Raw genomic sequence first — 19,628 nt, 5'->3', positions numbered from 1 at the left:
TCATCTGGTATTCTTGCACACATTTTCAGTCCAATATTTGAGTATTCGTTTGGTGCATATTTCTCCTTTCTTTGCACAATCCATATTTTACTCATTTTCCTTTTCATCACCTCCACGTATACTACCACGTGCAAAATACTCCTATCATTTGCTTCATTTATGACACAGCCAGCACTGCGCTTCTGCAATGCACCCCCGTAATGCCTGCGTGGTATTCTGTGGCACATATTAACTCTGTAATGACGCTAAAACAAAAGGAAAGCAATGCTCACATCATCTTACAATGTGGGTTCCTACCATACCTTGGGCGAGTTCTCAGTGCCTCCTCTATTGCAAGTGACATTGGTTCGTTGAAGTAGTCATCAAATATATCACCTGTAGGATGACGGACGGCTTTCCCGAGGACTTCACACGGGCTCGAAAATCTCCAGATGTCATAGTCATTGGCGCCTGCAAATACACTATCAAAAGACCGAGTAATCCGAAATAATGCATCCTCAATTTCCTGAGCATATTCGTCGTAAGTAGACCTGGAAAAAATAGGACGAAGATTCGGTCCCACTTTGTTTATACGCTCCTCAACGATACTCCATTCTTTCTGTTGTTCCTCATCTAGCTCATTGCGGTTAATCCACACGCACATCGCCTTCAGTTCATTTATGCTGGAGCAATTCATAACATTACGCCGCCCTCGCCTCTGCTCCTCCCATTCCATAAAGGTATCCTCATCCGGGCTTGTCACCACAATCATACCCCACCCATCGGGAGGTAAATTCACCGACGGCTTCTCGTGTCGAGACATCACATCATAGATAATGTATCCCCCCAAGTTGGTGGATAGACGTACAACGGCATTCTCTCCTTCTTCAATGCTTTCGTAGCACTCCACGCGTCCTTCTTCTTCACCTCCGGTCTTGTCAAAGAGATACATTTTTCTTGCAATGAAGTATGCAACCACTGGAAGTCGTTGCTTGTCATAGTGCAACAGTTGGTAGAGGAGATACGAACCAGCTCCCATTGACTTCCCTATACCAGGTGTCCCAATCAAAATGCGCTTTTCTGGACCCACAGCATCTCCACAACAGCTCTCAAACCATTTGTCCAAATCATGCTTAATGATGCGCCAAACTCGTTCTGTTTCTCGGCCAATGTAACAGTCGTTCTTTGAATTAGCCCTGCAGAACTCGTATGGCCATCCTTTTGCGGAATTGAGTACCATTAACTGGAGGCATGGTTCGTGCGGATCCATCAGTGTCCCTCCATTGTCGTTCTCCGCGTTCTCGTTTGCCCCACCAGGAGGCGCATAGTCCACCTCGTTGTCGCTCCATTCCCTCGACGGCCTACCTTCCCTCACCTCCATTCCAATTCCCCTCCCACCAGGGACTTCCACCACATGGTTCCATGTAGCGTTGAACACAGACTCGTAGACCCCCGCCATCAATTCACCTTTCAAAACCGGAAAGAAATTCTTTGCAACTCTAAAGGCTGTGTTCAATATTGTCCTTGCTGGCAGGATAACCTGATCCTTCGCCGTGTAGACATTCCACTGCCTGAGTGAATAAACCCCGGACTCGTTGAGTTCGTCTACAACCTCCCTCATCATCATTTCCTCTTCAGTACGTGACATTTCATCCATTATTGCTATGAATAACGGCATTGCACGTATGTCTTTAATCAACTCCTCATCTTCGATGTATCTCTTAGGTCTAATGGCAAACGCTTCCATACTGACATTCTCATTGGCTTTTTCAACACCTCTCCCGCGAAGATGTTCACGAAGAAAGTCATTCAGCATCAAATTGGTTTGACGAACATTTCCTTTTAGGAGAACTTCCTCCACTGTGCTGTTGAAGCTCCACTTGGGTTCATTCACAGTCTCTGTTCCTGCATGTGATGCCGGGGGCTGAGTATCGTTGATGACTGAATCTGTTCTTGGTCTCGCCCTTCCACACAGCCGCGGAGGCTTCTTCCGCTGTTTGGCCACGGTATCTCCCACAGGTGTGCTACGCCGAGCATTCTTTTTTTTTGGAGGCATTATTCTCTGTAGCTTACTTTTTTTAAACGAAAAGAGGCAGAAACTAACCAAAGTGAAGGGGAGTGAATGAAAACAGAGAGAAAGAGAGAGAGAGTGTGTGTGTGTGTGTGTTAGATGTTGATGAACCAAATCGAGGTGCTTTAACACTCTTATTGGGGACAGTCACACAGACACACACATACCACACCGCACAGAAAATAATCGACCCAAATAAGTCAGAGTCCCCAGTCGCAAGGAACGTTGTGGATTAACTCGGCACCGCAGGGATGAACGCTGCTATGCATTCCCCATTTCCAATCCGTCAATGCATCTCCACATCCACACCCCAAAGTCTCCCTCATCACCGCTACACCACGCCACTCTCTTCACACACACACACACGCACGCACAGACGGTGGCGCCTTCATGTGGGTGCTCTCCTTCCCTCTCCATCCCCTACACAAACGCAAGGCAGTGGGCATCATCGTCGCAGTCCAGTCCCACCAAACTCTTGGAGGTATTTCTCGCCATCCCAAAGTATTCCATCGCTGCGAGCGGGAACCTGAACGGTATCCTTTCATTTCGGTGTCGTCCTGACGCAGTTGCTGTCGTCCGAATCCCAGGAAACCTTTACAAATGAGCACCCCACAAATCAACTTCCCCAGAGACCTTCAATGCATCTTCCTCTTCCCACAGTGTCAAACAACCAGCAAGCGATTCCGCAGTCTTTTCGCGCAACAGACTCGCCCCACTGATTATCGTGCCCAACTCTCTCCCTTTCATCTACATTCGCCACCAAAAACCCAAACTAAAACATTCTCGATTGAAAGCCGTGGTCACAACAACGGAAAGAGCACCGTTTAGTTGTAGCACACAATACAGTAGCTTTAACGGGCATAGGATAATGAGGTTGGAAGTGAGTAGTCGAGTCCATTGCATTCTCGCAGAGGGCCAGGCGAACAGAGCACCGCCGTCAAGCGTTATTCTCGCGTAGGGGATTAGATGCAGAGGCTAGGGAACAACTTGTGATTCTTTTGCTGAGCACGGCATCAGATCGATACACTCATGCATGAGGCACTGCTATATACACTGCGTACAGCTGACAAATTGATGGCAATTGCTGACAGTGGGCGACTCAAAAAAGCACCCAGCCCAGGTCAGCTTTCCATGTCAATTCGTTGAAAGAGGAGTTGCAAAATGTATGCCACCCAAAAATGCACACATAGAAACGCATATTCACCCTTCACGCAGCCTCAAACACAGAGTAGTTGGTGGTTTTTTGTATGGTTTTCCTTACAATTCCAATACCCCACTAGAATTGAATGTGATGCCTGAGTCACCGCCCTTTATACACCATTGAAAGATACAAGAAATCAATCCGCATTTCCCACGCTTGAGTAACTGAGGGCGTCACTGTGTATGCGTGTGGGTATGCTACAGGTCTAATTAACAGGAAACATCTGAATTCCTCTTCATTTTCATCTCACATACTCTTAATTCAAGGCGTACGCAAAAAAAAGGAATGGGAGCGGGCACAGCTGGTCTTTTTTTCCTTTCCAAGGAAGCTGACTGAATGGAGCAACGTTCCGTATCGCATCATCCTCCATGCGTACCTCCTGTAATGTTTCCAGTTCAGCCAATTGCCGACACCGCCGCAGCGAAGAAGCCGTATCCTGGCCAGTATACCGAAGAAGCGAGAAGGTTCCAGGTCACCAAACCGAAGTGGCGTTCCCCCAATGCTGAATTTGTGTGTGTTCTCACAATTCCATTTTTTTTTGTTGGGTGGAGCATGTGAACGTGGATATTCCATCCTGATTGTGGCGATCGTCCCAGCAACAAAAGATCTCCAAGAACCAAAGAAACTGCCAAGCCTCATCTATGCAATGGGTGTCAAATAGGAACGCATGTGCCACACGTTACACAGTATAAAATATTCCTTCGATAAAGTCAAGCAATAACAACAAAACTGAAGTATGTAGAATGCACAGCACCACGCCAAAGGAAGTCTTCGGCGATCGGCTCCGTGTGTTGAGACGAGTAAAGCAGTCTAACCCATGTGATCGTCTTGAGGTCAGATCACTCTCACAAGACATTGACTGCTTCTCGCAAGCCACACTTCTGCATCTTTACTCAAGCCCGTTTTTCCGGCTTTCCTTTTTTGCCTAATTCAGCATCGGAAACAAGGAGTTCAGCAAGGAAAAATGCAAGGCACCTGTTCAGCTGGCTTTTTACAGCAGCCCGTGAACCAAAAATAAAAACACAACGTACTTCCTGCCAAACTGTTGATGCGTGCAGTTTGATGATCATACAGGTGGGGAGTCCCACAGTGTTCACCAACGAAGCGCAGTCCAATTTCTCACAAGCTGGTGTCTTTATCACCCACGTACAACAAGGGACCGTGTCGCAGCCGCACAGCATTGAGTACACAACCACTCCAAGATACACTCAGCCCCAACACGATTCATCTCAATTGCTGCCTTTCCCTTTACCGTTGGTCAGCTCGGCAAGAACGCAAGCACACATCCAATAAAAACGTGTGGCAACAGCAGTGAAGCAATAATGAACGCCCCATGCCCACACCAAGGTGAGGGTGCACCTTTTAGCACACTGCCAACGATGTGACATGGCACACAGTGCAAGCACCCCCCACTTACGTAAATACAGCTGAGAACGGCAAAGGCCATCACGCAGAATTCAAAACAAGAGCATATCCAGTCCAAATCACTCAAGGCTGTCGGAAGAGAAGATCACCATGCGAAACAATTTTGATACGCATTCTTCACATCACCCCTCATGCATGTAATATATTGCCGCTCCACGCATCCCAGATATGCCAGGAGCCGCCATAAACCCACAGCTCCAAGCAGGGCCAATGAATGGGCGACCGGGAAAATGGTTTCGGTGGCACTGTGCAATGTGGTCCCAGACCCGTTCTGGTGCCTTCAGCTCCATGGCATGCACTGCAGTGCGTCCTCTGTAAGAATGTAGCTGGCCCTCAGTCTTGCTAAATGCATGTTCCCCTATCATACGCTGAATACGGGGTTTATTGAGTGCCGTCATGTGTTAAACTAGATGCAGCTGGTAGAGCATGCACGAGCCAGCCTCGTGCGGCTGGTCGACCATAAGCGTAACAATCAATGTGTGTGGTGCCGGACCCCTGGAATAACACAAGCAGCAGTCGAGACATTGATTGAAGACGCGAGGCAACAGTTCTCCACAGTTATAATGCGCTACTGTAAATAAAGCAGCTGTTTGGGCTTTTTCTCTTCCTGTTTTATTTTTCTTTCACTCGACACCACATTATAGTGAAGCCTATCACTTCTGAATGAGGTGAAAACGCATCAACGGCGTGAGAACCACTTATACAGGGTTATTCCACACATGTGTCCCACCTCGCAGCATTGTTCATTTTTCTTTCGTCAGTTTTGCAGCAAGGCAACGAAACAGTCATGGCTCACGTTGGTTGCCAGACAGACTTCACTAGTTCTGCAGTGCGCACAGCAGCATCAGGTAACCCTCAAAAAACAAAATGCATGTCCCCAACAGCGCCTGCTGAGGCAGCGATGGTCTCGCCACCCCGAGTCAAACCCGCATCACTCCTCTCTTGTTAAATCACCCTTTACACGACAACCTTTCAACTTCGAGGAAAAGATTGAAGGGGCCCAAAAATAAAAATGCGCTTGGAATCCACAACAAACAGGTGGCAACCACACCAAAGGGGTTTGCCAAATACCGGGTGAGTCAGAACAGGCATAGATTTCCGCTTTCTTGGTGTTACTCATCGCAGTTTCCAACGGCACTCGGCCACATGAGCAAGCAAACACCGTGTATGCCTTAGCCAAGAAGACCCTCCAATATAATTTATATGTGTGTGTATAGGGTGACCCAGAAGCTTTCCCCAAACATCAATACGGCACAGATTCCAAAGCTGCCGGATACCGCATGCGCCCATGCACCTATCAGCCCTCCTCGTGGATCATCTAGGAATATTATTCTTCATGGGTGGAAGCATAGAACAGCGGGGGAGAATCCGCAATGCTTCGGCCTTCACACCACCCAGGGGTCCACCGCGTTGAGTGCCCTGGAGCACTCAGTTGCCGCTACTCGGTACCATGCCAGTCATGGAACCAAAAACACGCTTGAACAAAAAAGAATATTGACGACGATTCACCCACTGGCGGCGCATCACCTCCGCGTGTCACCTCTCGCAGGTAATTGCCAGGATCCCAGCCCATCAACAACACAAGCGTCATGAAGCCAACTGAAATGCAGATAATACCACGAAAAAAACAAAAACTTCTTTGCATTACAAAACCATTAATGAAGTGCAGCTCCACTCATCAAACGTGCTTCAGTTCCACTCCAATTCATCAGGCCTTATGGGTGCTGAAAGAGGAATAACACTGCTCTTGCCCCTCTCTCTGTCCCGGGGCATAGCCTTGCGCATATCCAACGCATCCTCAGCATCTTTAAAATTGCCTTTGGAACCCTCACCCTGGTAATAGCCCAGTACGCGTCGGTACACAATGTATCCCAGTTTGTGGTACATATCCTGTGCAACCTTGTTGCTCTGTCGCACAAACAAGTCTACAAAATAGGCGTTGTGAACCTGTGCCGTGGTGGCTTCCAGCTCCTTCATAAGTGCCTCTCCCAGTCCAAGGCGACGAAACGTTGGTGCCACTGTAACGGCAGAAACGTGCCCGTGAAAATTCTCTCCCTTCCCTTCAGCCTTTCCAAGTGTGTACGCCATAGGAATACCAGTAGTTGGGTGAATACAGATGCGTTGGTACTCTGGCCAGTGTGTTCCGTACTCACCGTAGAATGAGGTACTGTACGTCTCGGTCAACTGATCAAGGTTGACAAAGTTGAAGCTCAAGATGTCTGTGAGCCTAAAATCCCTGTATGTTGTCATGCTTCTTAGAAACTGCTGTGACGAAAAGTTCAAAAAAAAAAAATAGCTATGTATATGTCGCACTGCAAAAAAGAGACACATTTGCAGAGAGATAAAACAGGAGCCGCACACAAGGCCAGGCAGTCAAACTCTCTTTCGTTTTCACTTCGATTTAGTCGCCTCGTTACCATTCCAGTGAAATTACGCGTCAAATTCCGTAAAATGAAGTGCCCTGTGTGTTGGCTCATCGCGCTTCTTTCGCTCGTACCAGTCGCGCGTCACTTTACGCTGCTTCTGAACAACTGTGCTTCGGTACCGATCGTCGTTGCGTACCTCCACCTGTAGCCTCTTTCGAGGTCTTCCATTTACTTCCTCTACCGCACGGGAAGAAGTTTCTCTGGAAATCTTCCTGTCCTCTCGGATAATACTCTGAAGCTGCATTCGAACCTCACTCGGTTTCTTGTCAACACCGAAGCTCTGCGCAACGTGGCCAAGGTGAAGGGAATCGGAATCAAAGAAAAGCCGCTTAAGTTCCCTGGAGTGACCCGAATAAGCTCGTATATACGACTGGTACGCAAACAAAGCAAGTCGTGTGAGATCATCATTCTTGCCGTCATCATCGTCCATGGAGCTGCCTGCATCTGCATCTCTCTTCATGACAAGGCGACTGATGGCGCGCTCCAGAGTAGCTGTGCTGTGCATCCACATGTGGTTGGCCTTTGGATCAAGTTTTGTGAGGTAGAACAAGAACGACTCATACTTCTTCTCTTCAATAAGTGCTAGAGGCGTCTTGTCCCCTCCGGAAGTCGCCTTACTCTCACTTGCGATAAAGTTGCTCAAGTAAGAGGCATACCCTTCCTCGTGCGGCATGAGGAACAGCATGGAATCGCCAACGTTTCCAATGCGAGCGGTGCGACCAATGCGGTGCACATAGCAAGCTGGATCGGTTGGTGGATCGTAGTGTACAATCCAGTCCACCTTGGGCATGTCTAACCCCCGGGTAGCCACGTCCGTGCAGAAAAGAACGCCCTTACCACTGCAGCGAGCGCTGTTATCGACATCCTTGAAGGCGTGAAAAACGGAGGCGCGGTCAACCTGCGTCATATTGCCATGCAGTTTAAATATGTTGACGTCGAGTATGGCATTTGTTTCTGAAAGCGTTTGTGTCTCACCCTCATCCTCATTGTCCGAGTCTTCGTCAAAAGTCACCACATCCTCGCTATCGTCATAGGTGTGCCTGTTGGCCTCTTCCGTCCGTTTTTTTAGACTATATCGGTGGGCGCGCTGCTGAGGAAGGCCGTAGTTTCGTCCGCCCTTTCGCACTCCAGCAAAAGGGGATTTTAGTCTCGACAACAAGAAATAATGAAATTCCGCGCTGTCCGCTGTGGAAACGAAGACTATTATCTTTTTTCGCACCAGCATCTAATTGAGAGCGAAGAAAGCAGATGAGGGTAGCGAGTCAATGCTTCGCCGGCACCAGGGCGTAGTGCTGGCAAAGCGGCGGAGGAATAGAAAAGTTGCCTTTTATTTCACCCACGCGAACAACGCGGCTTCGCAGAGCAAAATGCGAGAACCGTTCCAAAGCCTCATTTATTGCCGCCGGCGTCAAGACACGTTTGAGGCAGCGGCTTCCATGGATTTGGCCCTGCGGCCTCGCCCCCCGACGCCCCGAAACCCCAACCCTGACCAAAGGTAGTTCCACAATTTCCCTGAGGGCGCGCCGGGGGCGGCGTCCAGCGATCGAACCGTCCCGCCGGCNACCCCCCCCCCCGGCGGGGCGGCCCCCCCCCCCCCCCCCCCCCAGAAGGCGGAAGGACGCCGCGTTTTTGATGCGGCAAAGGCCCGCCCTCCGCCCATCCGATCCCTTCTCGTTTCCCCTTTCTTGTGAATGGGTTTGCCGCCCGTTGTCTCGTTGGCGTGGGCCGTTTGCTTGCCGTGTTTTGGTGGTCTTTTAAGCAAACAGCTGCCGACCGGATGGTCATCGGAGAAATAACCAGAGTTCTTCTGGGTCGTTGGTGCTTTTCTCTTGTCGGCGGCGGCTTCTGGCTTAGACATGTATTCTGTGTAGCTGTTGTATTTTTAATGGGGCTTTTTGCTGCTTCACTGTGTCTTCTTTTTTAACCCCTCTTTGAAAAGAGAAACCTCTGGCTTTAATTAGACTTGAGTGGTATTTTTGGCGGGCTACGAGAAAGGTGTGTCGTGCTATATTCTTGTATTGACTTTAATTCAGCCCGTAAGTCAATTAAAGCGGGCTAGGGAAAGTCATTTTTATGTATGTATCTTACCCAACTACTTCAGCATGCATTTCTCTTATCGGAGGTAAATGAAAAGAGTCCTTTTGCCTCCCCAATTATACGATGAAATGATCGAAAAGTTAGAGAGGAAAAGCTTCGTGGTTGAAGCATTCATATGGACATAATGTGAAATTAGGCATACATGATTATCTTTCTATTCATTAGGCCGATTTTTTTTGGTATCTTAAAAAGCAGGCGAATGCAGTCAAGATCTGTTTTGTATTAACGTGTTCGACTACCGTTTTCGGTTGCTGGAGACCGAAGGCGTAACTTTTCGTGCAGTATATAGATGCTCCATGACGTGTGAAATTAAAATAAAATTTGGGAAGTGTTTCTTTTCACACAACGTTTTGAGTGGGTGGCACACTAAGGAGGGTGCGTCGCATCAAATGTTTTCTTCCTAGAATGCACAACTTGCCCCCTGTTTTTTTTTTTTGCGTCGGATAGTTTAGATTGAGAGCCAGTCTATGCTGACCCTCAAGAAGGATGTATGTGGTGTCCTGCTCTGCGATTTCAATAAAAAAAAATGCGTTTGTGGGAGAATTGTTGGTGCTCCTCTTTGTTTAGTTAGCTGTTGATGAGCGTTAAACAAAACTTCATTTCTGGGCGTTTTAAAATTATTATTTGCTCTCAGGGTCGCTGTCTATACCTAGGTTGATTGTGTCGCGGTGGTGATGGATTTACTTCCGTGCATTATTTTTTGCTGTTTATGCCCCATTTTAGGGTCCATCTTAGAGGTATACGATGCGGGGTCAGTGCAAGAGTCTAGCTGCTGGCGTGGACAGGAAGAATGTTTAAGAAAAACTGCTTGGTTGCGTCCGAAACGCTTGGGTCTTGTCTTGTCAATTTTATTTTCTTAGCTGTCGTGTTTCGGTCTTTCTTTGTCTTATTGGGCGAATTATGCTGCCAGTTTCGCTGCTTTTAGATGGCGAAATGAGTATGTCGTATTTAGTTTAAAAAAAAAAGAAGATGCATGATTTTATTTGGCGTGTGGGCCCCTGGTTGGTATAGGGTGTCGATGAGAGATGCAATGTTTTCTCAGGTTTGGGCCAGGCACTTGGTGGGGTATATCATTCATGTAAGTAATGAAGAATATATTCAGCACATATGGTGTGGGGTTTTTGCTTTTTCTTATGCACAGGAGCAATGCACATTTCCGTGCTTATAATTTCTTGTCGTCTTTCTATCTTGTTATTTTGGCTTCTTATAAATATATGTATTATGTGTGTGGGTGCCTGTCTAGTATGTTTCTACATGAATTCGCAACCAGAGTTAGGGAAAAAAGCTCTGAGGACTCGCGGTGGGGGGAGTTTTGCGGATCCAGACGCCATACAGCTACACGGCAATGACTTCTCCTGGAGTGAGAAGATGGAAGAGCTGAGCAACGATGAACGACAAGTGGTGGAAGAGTATCTTCAAAACTGTGAGCAAAAACTGGCGCGATTGAATGGGGAAAGTGCAATCGCCTCTGTGATAACCTCTAGTTGTGGGGGTAGTTTCTGGGATTCCCACTATCAGATGAACAGGCGGCATTTTCCGCTAAAAAATTACATTATCCTTGCATTTCCACTACTGAAAACGGTCTGCTCCTCACAAAAACAGGGTGAGTTAAGGTATGTTGTTGAGTGTGGTTGTGGAACGGGAAGTACGCTTTTGCCTTTGATGAGGCAATTCAAGGAAGATGTTCATTTTGTGGGTTTTGATGTGTCTGCCAGTGCGGTGTCTATATTTATGGAACATCCTGTAGCCAAGGAATTTGCTGAACAGGAGCGTCTATCTGCATTTGCCTACGACATAACCGTTTCACACGAACGGTCCACAGATGAGCCAGAAAAAACCCGCTCTCGAACAGAATGCGGTGGCTTAAGAAGTGCACTTTTAAAGAGGGCTCCTGGTTGTGGTCGTGGCGTGGATGCTGTCATTCTCGTATTTGTTCTTTCTTCCTTGACTACGCTTGAATCAATGGTTTTCGCCCTGAAACAACTTGCGAGTGTTATGAAAAAAGACTCAGTGCTTTTGTTTCGTGACTATGCAGTTCCAGATCATAATTTATTCCGTTTTGTGAAGCAAAACAATGGGAAGGTTAATGAGCTGAGTTTCTGCAAGGGGGATGGTACATTTCAAATGTTTTTTGAGCTGGGTTTTACCAAGCGGCTTTTTGCATTGGCAGGGTTTGAGGAAGTTGACGGTCATGGCTTGCAGTACCATTGTAATCGCTTAGTAAACCGAAAGAATGGTAAGAAAATGGACAAGGTCTTTATTAATGGTAGCTTTCGGCTTTCCATGAATTCTGACAGTAAGTAATGTTTCTGGAAGAGAAGGGACTGTTTCATTTTTGCCATACATGGCTTGTATTTGACTTTAACAAATCGTAAGAATGCGCTGATATGTTGTGTATATTATTTTCGCTTCTTTGTTTGTCTGCTTCTGAAGAGGATTGCTTTCAAGAATGCAGGATGGAGGATGTGAGGTTGCTCCTCCGTCTGGGGAGAAAGAGGAACGAAAGCGTTTTGAGTTGAAGCGTTGGAACGCTGTGGCTCTCTGGTCTTGGGACATTCAGGTGGAAACGTGTGCCATTTGCCGTAATCACGTCATGGACCTCTGTATCGAATGCCAGGCCAATCAAGGTGCTGCTCCGACAGACTGCAACGTTGCATGGGGAACGTGTAACCATGCTTTTCATACACACTGCATATCTCGGTGGTTAAAAACACGAAATGTGTGCCCTCTTGATAACAAAGAGTGGTCTTATCAAAAAATAGGAGAGTAGATACCAATGGTCGGATTTTTCCTTCCCGTTACTCCTTGTTGTTTGCTTATTGTGATTCATGTTGGGGTGATATGTGTGTTACAGCATTTTGCTTTCACATTCAAATTGTGTCTATTATTATGATTATTTCTGTTGTCATTCTCTACCTTCTCTTGTTTTCTCGTGCGTACTAGATGAAAGGGGTACGTGCTCTGTGGAACAAATTACTGTCTCGGTCAGTTTCTCTTACTGAGTCAGGAAGGAATTCACTTAAGGAGGGGCTTCTTTCTCCGCCACATTCTTTTGATTTGCACCATGAGTTGGGGTCTCGTGAGTTCACGCTGTATACAGAAAACCTTAGTGGTGCAGAAGTTTTGATTCATTGCAGTGTTGATAACCGTGGGCTTCGTTCTTTGAATGGAGGCGAAAAGGAAAAGATTCGCAGTCAAAGGGCTCATTTCAGAACACGCCTGCAGAATTCTACACCAAGGACATCTCCGGTCGAAGTATCTGCCTTTGTAAGTGTACCACATACTGCATTTACGGTTGAGGCATCTTGTAGTTGCTTGCTGGGTTTACTTGTTGTGGATGGTGTTGTTATTCATAGTGGTTGCATTACGGAGTCGCTGGTACCACGGGATGGGTATTCGGCGTGTGAAATGGTGTATCATGGGCCGTTGCTTAGCCAGAGGGCGCTTTCAGAGTCTCTGATCAATATCAGAAGTGGTGCTAACCCCTTGGATCCGTACAGGCAGGAACAGGCTTTCTTTTTTGACAGACACGTACGACCTTGGAGCTCGCGTTTTACGCGTTTCGGTCATGTGCCAGTTCACACGGTGCAGCCGCGATTCGCCAATGCCGTGTGCAGTTTTCTTGAACGGTTCGATGTGGACGATGAAGTTGCGGTTTTTGCGGAGCGCTTTGCTCATGTAGTGCAGAAGAGAGAAAAGGAAGCATGGACTGGAGTTCTCAGGCGTACAATTGGGGATAAAACAAGGCGTTGCCTAGCGTGAATTGCTGGTACTTGATACTTGCATGGTACTCATTGTTGTTGGTATTTTGTCTTTTTCGTATGTTTGTGGTTCTTTGAGTCGACTATTTATTATTATATTGTTATCATTATATATATATATATATATATTGTCTGCCTTGTGTCAGAGTTGTTTGAGCAAAGACAGTGCACGAAGGATGGATAGGCTAAAATTGAATACGAAGGCTCTGCTGGGTATGGCGACGCGCACCGTTGATCAGGACCATGGCATGCGGCATACGTGCGTCAAGTCATTTAGCCAGGCTATTCTTCAGTACGAAAATGCAATGACCAAATTTGTTGCAGCCTTGACGACATTATCAAATTCGATAGAAGGCGTGGAAAAGGCGTACAAAGATATTATTGTTAACGAAAAACAAGTTTCTGTTATTGACGGTATGAAAGAAATAGTTACTCGTCTCGAAGATGTTCGCTTAACCGTTTTCGCCGAATCTGTGGAAGCATTCAAGACAACGGTTGCTCCGTCCTTGTCTATACTTAAGGGTGAATGTGATACATGCGATCGGATTCATATTGAACGAGCCAAGGCTGTTGATTTGTATGACTATCATCGGGATGTAGTGGAGAAGAAGGAGGTACAATACGCGTCGAAGGGCAAATCGCTGGATGATTCGAAACATTACAAGGAAGAAGTGAGCAAACGTGATGCAGCAAATGATGAGTATCAAATGAAACATACAGAGTACAACAAAGCATATGATCAACTAATGTGGAGAAAGTCCGAGCTTACGTCACTTTCTGCGAAATTGTATCTACATTGTTTTTCTGATCTTTCAGAAAAGCTAAATCGTGAAACAGTTCACATGTGCTCTATCCTTGATGACATTTCGATAACGCCGATGAATGATGAGGAAACTAGAACCTTGTTTTCACGCGAGGTGTCTCCCCCTGTTGACGCTCCTGAATATGACGCTAAGGAGGAGCCCAGTGAAAATGGGGACTCTAGCCCCCTGGTAGGAAATGAAACTTCGGTTGGGCAACCCCTCGCGACCGAATACGAGGCGGTTAACGGCAATCCCGAAGCAGTTCTTGTTACTGAGAAGAAATAGATCATTGTAAATCCAATACACATTCTCTAGTATTGCGACGGTTATAGTGCATTTTTGGGTGAAGTGCAGTGAACCAGAGAGGAACAGGTTTCACCACCGCAATATAGTTATTTGCTTTGATGCGACGATAAAAAGGCGCATCTGTAAGAAACCGATATGTTTGAGGGTTAGTGAGTAACGTTAGTGAATGGTACAAAGTACTATACCTGGGTTTTAGCGTAGATGTGCTGAGAGACAAACTGCAAACTGATAAGCAACTGGTGGCTTGCCGTGTTGTTGTGCCTTTCTCCTTTTTTTTTTTTGCTGCCCCCTAATATCAATGTGCCCAGTTGTGATGACTAAGTCGTCCTGAATAGGGCTGGGAGTGGTAATATTGTACCTCAGGGCGCCCTTGTCCCGATGTGTGCTCTGCGTCCAGTTACCCGTAAAGGAGCAAACACTATTTGAGGAGTCACTTCTCTCTCTCTCTCTCTCCTTTTCTTACCCTTTTATCTTTGTTCCTGATGTGTAGAAAGAAATTTGATCATCGTCAATTCTACAGCAGGCACATAATGAAAAAGCTCATGCTGGATTCCAAGGCCACTCTCGGGTTGGTGTCTGACAAAACTGTCGACGATGACTACTCCAGGGTGAACGCTTCGTTGAAGGCATTCAATGAAACGCACAATGCATACAACAATTCTATGAATAAAACGCGGCATGCCATGAAGGAGGTCGTCCGCTCCCTGGAAGATGCGTCAAAGGCGTTTGAAAAGCTCGCCGACAACACAAACGCCCCAAAGGAGGTCAAACTGTTCGCGACGGAATTCAGGGTGGCCGCACAGAAAATTGGAAATGAAGTCTTCACAAGGTACGTTGAGAGCATGGAGAAGGATGTTAACAAGGCCGGTGGGACCACAAATGCAGACTACACCGAGTGCGTCCACCTCGAACAACAAAGGAATAAGGCTGTGAACGAGTACGATGTTTACCGCAGCGCCGTCAGCAAGAAGGAAGATGAATATGCAAAGAAGGGCAAAAACCTAAGTGACTCCAAAAGTTATAATGAAGAGGTGAGACAACGCGATGAATGGAAAATAAAGTATGAGGTTGCAGATGCGTCACTTAAAGAAAAGTACGCCGCGTTGGAAGCAAAGAGTACAACAAACAATGTTGCTTCTGTAACGGAGTTCATCGGCTGTACAAACACATTTTTATTGGAGCTAAGTGAGGAGATGAAGCACCTGCAAAAAATGTCGTCGAATTTGGATGCGTAGTGCCCAAGAGGCCTTTGTGCTTCCTTCATGATTACCACAGGAACGCCGATGATTCTATTCTTTTTTTTTTGTTTTTTTTTTTTGTGATTGTGACTGCTATTTCTCCGAGTACGTGAAAAAACGAAAAAAAAAAGAGGAGATTATTTTCTCCTTTTTTGTTAATATTGATTCCATCTTTGTTAATAGTAGAGGTTCTGTTTTATTCCTTTATTGCCTTGGTGTGGAATAAAGGCAAAAGGATATGCGAATCATATGCATTTAAAGCTCAGTGCGTAATTCCTATCTTTGGCGAGTCTCCTGTAAACTTCTGCCCTTGGGCCAATAGCATTGCTGTGCCCCCCTTGTGATTCATTAGAAAAAAAGAATTAGTATGCCTTCGTCGAGGGATCCATTCGATGAATCTGTCAGTGACCTTCGCGAGCTGGTCGCAAGGGCAAAGAATGCGCAGGAGTCGGTGAGGACGAAGGGTCTGGTAGACCGTGGCGTTGTTGCAGATGTGCAACGCATACTGGATGCAGCAGATGAAGAGCTGGAGCTCTTGAAAAGCGTTTTACAAGTTATCGAGGAGCGCAATGGCAGAGTAGGAGGACAGGTTTTTTCAGTGAATGAGGTGCTTCGGCGTCAAGGGGTTGTTCGTGATCTTGAAGAGGAGTTGAGAGGTATTCACACGTTTCGTGATGTGGTGGAGGAAAGAGTGGAGGATATGGAGAAAAGAAATCAGGCGATGAGTTCTGTTGGTAGCCACGCTAATGACGAGTTTTTTTTGGACCAGGAACTTGCACAAAGAGAGGAACAGCAGCAGCAGGACATGATACTGGATAGGCTTGCGTACGGCCTTCAGGAGATACGGGAAACCGGAATTAACGTGAATGACGAGCTGCAACAGCAAGAAGTGTTGCTGGAAGAAGCTCAGCGGGATGTCGACGGCGTTCAGACGCGTTTGCGTGTTGTCAACGCGAAGGTTGACAAATTACTTGCCAAAATGTCAAACAAAGGGAAGATCTGCACAATTGTGTGCCTGATACTGACACTAGTGTTTCTCCTCTTTCTTGTGGGCGCGTGAGCCGCGATGTTCGGCATGGGCTTGTGAATTATTCTGGAGAGATTTTTTGTGTTTCGTGGTCACACTGGCATCTCGTTTACACTAATTTTTTTTCTGTTTTTGCTTCTCTATAGCTATCTATCTCCCCCATCCTTTGGTGGCTGACAGACAGTGGAGAAGTAGAACATGGAGGATGCTGTGACCCTTTCGGTGACGTTGCGACGTGCCTCCCCCGTGACGCGACGCCGAGTTTTGGTTATTGCTTTTGGTCTTTGCAGCCGCGGGAAGAAGAATAACACTGTGCTGTCTCTGGCGGCCATCACGACAATGCTGGAGTTTGCCATGTCTGGAAGGCCTGCGCGCTTTATTTTTGCAACTGGTGGTAATGCCTCTGTACTCCGAAGTCACGACAGAGGCGGTACCTGGCGGGTTACGTACAGAGCCAATGAGGCGAAATGGGACCCCGAAAAGGAGATTGCGTTGTCCGATGGTGTGGATACCATGGAAGACGTGGCGAAATTCGTACCACCTGCGAGGCTTGAAGAGATAAAGAGCGAGAGCAGAGAATTACCCACGAATAAGTTGGAAACCCAAATTTCACACATAGCGACACTGAACGACATTGTGGCAGTGTGTGGTAGTAACGGCTTTCTCGCAGTATCCGCGGATAGGGGTTTGACGTTTGTCCCGTTAGAGAGAGATGTGCTACTGGATTTGTTGAAGGAGAGTAGAACAATTTCTACTTGTGATTCGTGGCGGGTTGGAGGCGTTGCTTTTGTCTCGGAAAGGTTACTTGTCTTTTTCTATAAAAAGCACCTTTGTTCGGTGGAGCTTACTTCTCGGGGGTTTGGAAGTGTGTCCTTTGGAAAGCTCAGCGTGATTAGGGAGTTCTCCACCTCTATTGTTTCTGTGCATGCATTTCAACGTGTTGCTACTGACGTGCGTGAGTTGTTTGTGTCGACCAGAGGGCTTTTGCATTATTCATGTGATGCAGGAGGCTCCTTTATTATGTTTCCACATGAGCTTGGTGTCATTCGCGTCGTTGAACCACTGGATATTCTTTGTAGACGTAACGAGGTTCCCCAGGTGCCTAAAGGTCTAGTCGATCCTTTGCTGGCGACAACAACGGAGCATGCGTCCGGCAGAAAACGGGAAAAGTATGTTTACAGAGCTGTTTCCCGTGACTTTCGTTCAGTTGAAAATGACGGCGGTGAATACACAACGGAAGACACCAGTGATGAGGCGGTGATGTCTGCACTTCCACACTTCTCAGAAGGTGTTCACTATCGTGTCTTTTTGGTTGCTGGAGTTGGAGCTCCGATATTGCCGTACGACTACACAGCCATTTTGTTTATTGCTGCCTCTTTGGGGAGCTCAACCGATCAATCTCGCATTGTTGGATCCCTGGCGGAAAAAGTAGAATACGTACCCTATATCAGGTCGGGTGTTGATGAGCCCATCTCTATTGCTGTATGTCGACGGCCAGGTCCGGGAGGATGCGTGTTTGCACGGAGCAACGCTTCGGGTATTAGTTTATCTACTGACATGGGTGTGTCGTGGACAGTTCCCACTCAAGCATACACTGTGGCAGTCGTTGCTGTGGATGGAGGTGAGTTTGTTTGCTGCAACCGGCGGAGTTTTGTCATTACTATCACTGAGAAGGGTAGCGATGTTCACTCTGTGTCGACTGACCTACGTGTTCCTTTCTTGACAGATGCTGCGGTGATGCTATGACAACGGCCTTGCCCTATCTTGACTTTGTCTTAGGAAACGAAGGGGATCACTCTTCATGGGGCAGTCGTGTTTTCGCACTCATGACGTACATGAAAAGAGTAGTCCCAGAGAACATCATACAACCTCTGCGTCAAGGCGGGAGATTAAGTTGGCGACAGGGGGTGTAGAACTCTCTGAAATTTCAAAGGTTGATTCACAAACTCGACCTACTGGCACGTTTACAGAGGCGACAACGGTACGGTGCCACCCTTATCTTAAAGGTGATGCCGTTGAAAACCCTGAAGTGTTAAATCTACTGTCAGTACAACCCAAATCTATGTCCCCAAAATATCGAGGCTTTCCGGGCATCTTCAGGAATGGCACTGCAGCATTGTCGCTGCGTTCGTGTGAGGAGGCAAATATGCCCCACCATTTCATTGTGGGAGGTGAGGATGGTAATATTGTTCTCGTTGACTATGAGTCAGGAGAAACGGTTCGTCGATGGTCTGGGGCTCACGGGCGCGATGTGAATTGTTTGACAAAGCCTCTTCATAGTGGTATCTTTGCTTCAGCTAGCCGAGACAAACTTGTTAAGGTTTGGAATCTTCAAGGTGACCAGCCTCTGTGCGAGCTGCAAGGGCACACTGTAAATGTGACAAGCGCCACTTTGAATTTGGATGGCACTTTTCTTGTTTCAGGAAGTCGCGACAATACAGTTCGTCTGTGGAATGTGGAGCGGGCAGAAGAAATGGAGTGCTGCGACGTCAAACAGAACATCGTGCACTTTGTGCAGTGGGTACCTCGGTTACACTGTGTGGCGCAAGGCGGAGAAGATTTGACCCTGCGATTGTGGGATATGCGAATGAGCTTATGTGGTGACGAAATAGTGGGACTGAGACTCTCTTCCACGCTTAGTTGCATGGACTATCATCCCATATGCTGTGAGTTGATGCCGAATGCTTCGGGATGTACACTGTTGACTGGGCATAACGGATTTAATGGCTATGGAGCTTACATAGTAGAGTGGGACTTGCGCATGCAAAAACGTGTGCGAACCGTTTACGGTCACAAAGGTACCGTTCGGAGTATCTCTAGGTGTATTTTGCCAGAAACATCATCTTGTCAGCAGCAATTCGTAAGCGGAGATGATGATGGGGCCCTTGCCTTCTTTTCGACGGATCCCAGCACTGGCGAAACAGATGTTAACATTGAACCAAGGAACATCTGCACCCTTCCTGAAGGTGGCGTTACGTCTCTAGATGCTTACACTGGCGGAGATGTTTTGGCTTCCACGCGAGATGGGACCGTTATTGTTTTTTCGCCAAGAAGTCGGAAAGCAGGACTGATGGTGCCTATGGAGCCCTTCAGATACTTTGGAAGTGAGGGTTTATCACAATAACAAACTGGTACCCACATGGAATATGTGATCACCACCGCCACCACCGATAGTGATCTTCTCTGTTTTAAATGTCTCTTTTTTTTTCAGGTGCTTTCACTTCTTCCTCTTCATCATTATCTTTTTTTTTCGGTTCAACTGGAGAGTCTGTACAGTTGTGGAAGCAAAAAAAA

At 47.0% G+C, this 19,628-nt stretch overlaps 11 protein-coding genes across 11 annotated transcripts; 8 read left to right on the top strand and 3 right to left on the bottom strand.

The window, feature by feature from the left end:
• Positions 1-268: 268 nt before the first annotated feature.
• On the bottom strand, positions 269-2,035 carry DQ04_00431240 (retrotransposon hot spot (RHS) protein; the record flags this gene model as incomplete). The annotated part of the gene is made up of 1 exon (XM_009308998.1): positions 269-2,035. One exon carries the CDS (start codon positions 2,033-2,035, stop codon positions 269-271), a length of 1,767 nt encoding a protein of 588 aa, XP_009307273.1.
• Positions 2,036-6,365: 4,330 nt separating this feature from the next.
• Positions 6,366-6,926, bottom strand: DQ04_00431230 (N-acetyltransferase complex ARD1 subunit; the record flags this gene model as incomplete). Its single annotated transcript, XM_009308997.1, has 1 exon — positions 6,366-6,926. The coding sequence occupies one exon, from the start codon at positions 6,924-6,926 to the stop codon at positions 6,366-6,368; it is 561 nt and encodes a 186-aa protein (XP_009307272.1).
• A 180-nt stretch (positions 6,927-7,106) lies between these two features.
• DQ04_00431220 (ATP-dependent DEAD/H RNA helicase) lies at positions 7,107-8,327 on the bottom strand (the record flags this gene model as incomplete). The annotated part of the gene is made up of 1 exon (XM_009308996.1): positions 7,107-8,327. One exon carries the CDS (start codon positions 8,325-8,327, stop codon positions 7,107-7,109), a length of 1,221 nt encoding a protein of 406 aa, XP_009307271.1.
• A 2,126-nt stretch (positions 8,328-10,453) lies between these two features.
• DQ04_00431210 (methyltransferase domain-containing protein) lies at positions 10,454-11,503 on the top strand (the record flags this gene model as incomplete). Its single annotated transcript, XM_009308995.1, has 1 exon — positions 10,454-11,503. One exon carries the CDS (start codon positions 10,454-10,456, stop codon positions 11,501-11,503), a length of 1,050 nt encoding a protein of 349 aa, XP_009307270.1.
• A 145-nt stretch (positions 11,504-11,648) lies between these two features.
• On the top strand, positions 11,649-11,969 carry DQ04_00431200 (RING-box protein 1; the record flags this gene model as incomplete). Its single annotated transcript, XM_009308994.1, has 1 exon — positions 11,649-11,969. The coding sequence occupies one exon, from the start codon at positions 11,649-11,651 to the stop codon at positions 11,967-11,969; it is 321 nt and encodes a 106-aa protein (XP_009307269.1).
• A 173-nt stretch (positions 11,970-12,142) lies between these two features.
• On the top strand, positions 12,143-12,961 carry DQ04_00431190 (hypothetical protein; the record flags this gene model as incomplete). Its single annotated transcript, XM_009308993.1, has 1 exon — positions 12,143-12,961. One exon carries the CDS (start codon positions 12,143-12,145, stop codon positions 12,959-12,961), a length of 819 nt encoding a protein of 272 aa, XP_009307268.1.
• A 175-nt stretch (positions 12,962-13,136) lies between these two features.
• Positions 13,137-14,048, top strand: DQ04_00431180 (hypothetical protein; the record flags this gene model as incomplete). Its single annotated transcript, XM_009308992.1, has 1 exon — positions 13,137-14,048. One exon carries the CDS (start codon positions 13,137-13,139, stop codon positions 14,046-14,048), a length of 912 nt encoding a protein of 303 aa, XP_009307267.1.
• A 551-nt stretch (positions 14,049-14,599) lies between these two features.
• DQ04_00431170 (hypothetical protein) lies at positions 14,600-15,304 on the top strand (the record flags this gene model as incomplete). The annotated part of the gene is made up of 1 exon (XM_009308991.1): positions 14,600-15,304. The coding sequence occupies one exon, from the start codon at positions 14,600-14,602 to the stop codon at positions 15,302-15,304; it is 705 nt and encodes a 234-aa protein (XP_009307266.1).
• A 370-nt stretch (positions 15,305-15,674) lies between these two features.
• DQ04_00431160 (syntaxin) lies at positions 15,675-16,367 on the top strand (the record flags this gene model as incomplete). The annotated part of the gene is made up of 1 exon (XM_009308990.1): positions 15,675-16,367. The coding sequence occupies one exon, from the start codon at positions 15,675-15,677 to the stop codon at positions 16,365-16,367; it is 693 nt and encodes a 230-aa protein (XP_009307265.1).
• A 165-nt stretch (positions 16,368-16,532) lies between these two features.
• Positions 16,533-18,080, top strand: DQ04_00431150 (hypothetical protein; the record flags this gene model as incomplete). Its single annotated transcript, XM_009308989.1, has 1 exon — positions 16,533-18,080. One exon carries the CDS (start codon positions 16,533-16,535, stop codon positions 18,078-18,080), a length of 1,548 nt encoding a protein of 515 aa, XP_009307264.1.
• Positions 18,081-18,135: 55 nt separating this feature from the next.
• On the top strand, positions 18,136-19,458 carry DQ04_00431140 (WD repeat domain 31; the record flags this gene model as incomplete). The annotated part of the gene is made up of 1 exon (XM_009308988.1): positions 18,136-19,458. One exon carries the CDS (start codon positions 18,136-18,138, stop codon positions 19,456-19,458), a length of 1,323 nt encoding a protein of 440 aa, XP_009307263.1.
• Positions 19,459-19,628: the final 170 nt, after the last annotated feature.

The sequence above is a fragment of the Trypanosoma grayi genome (genome assembly GCF_000691245.1).
Source record: "Trypanosoma grayi strain ANR4 Tgr_43_V1, whole genome shotgun sequence".
Taxonomy (NCBI): Eukaryota; Euglenozoa; class Kinetoplastea; order Trypanosomatida; family Trypanosomatidae; genus Trypanosoma; species Trypanosoma grayi.
The sequence above is the reverse complement of the archived record's forward strand: the minus strand, read 5'-3'. Positions and strand labels throughout refer to the sequence as shown.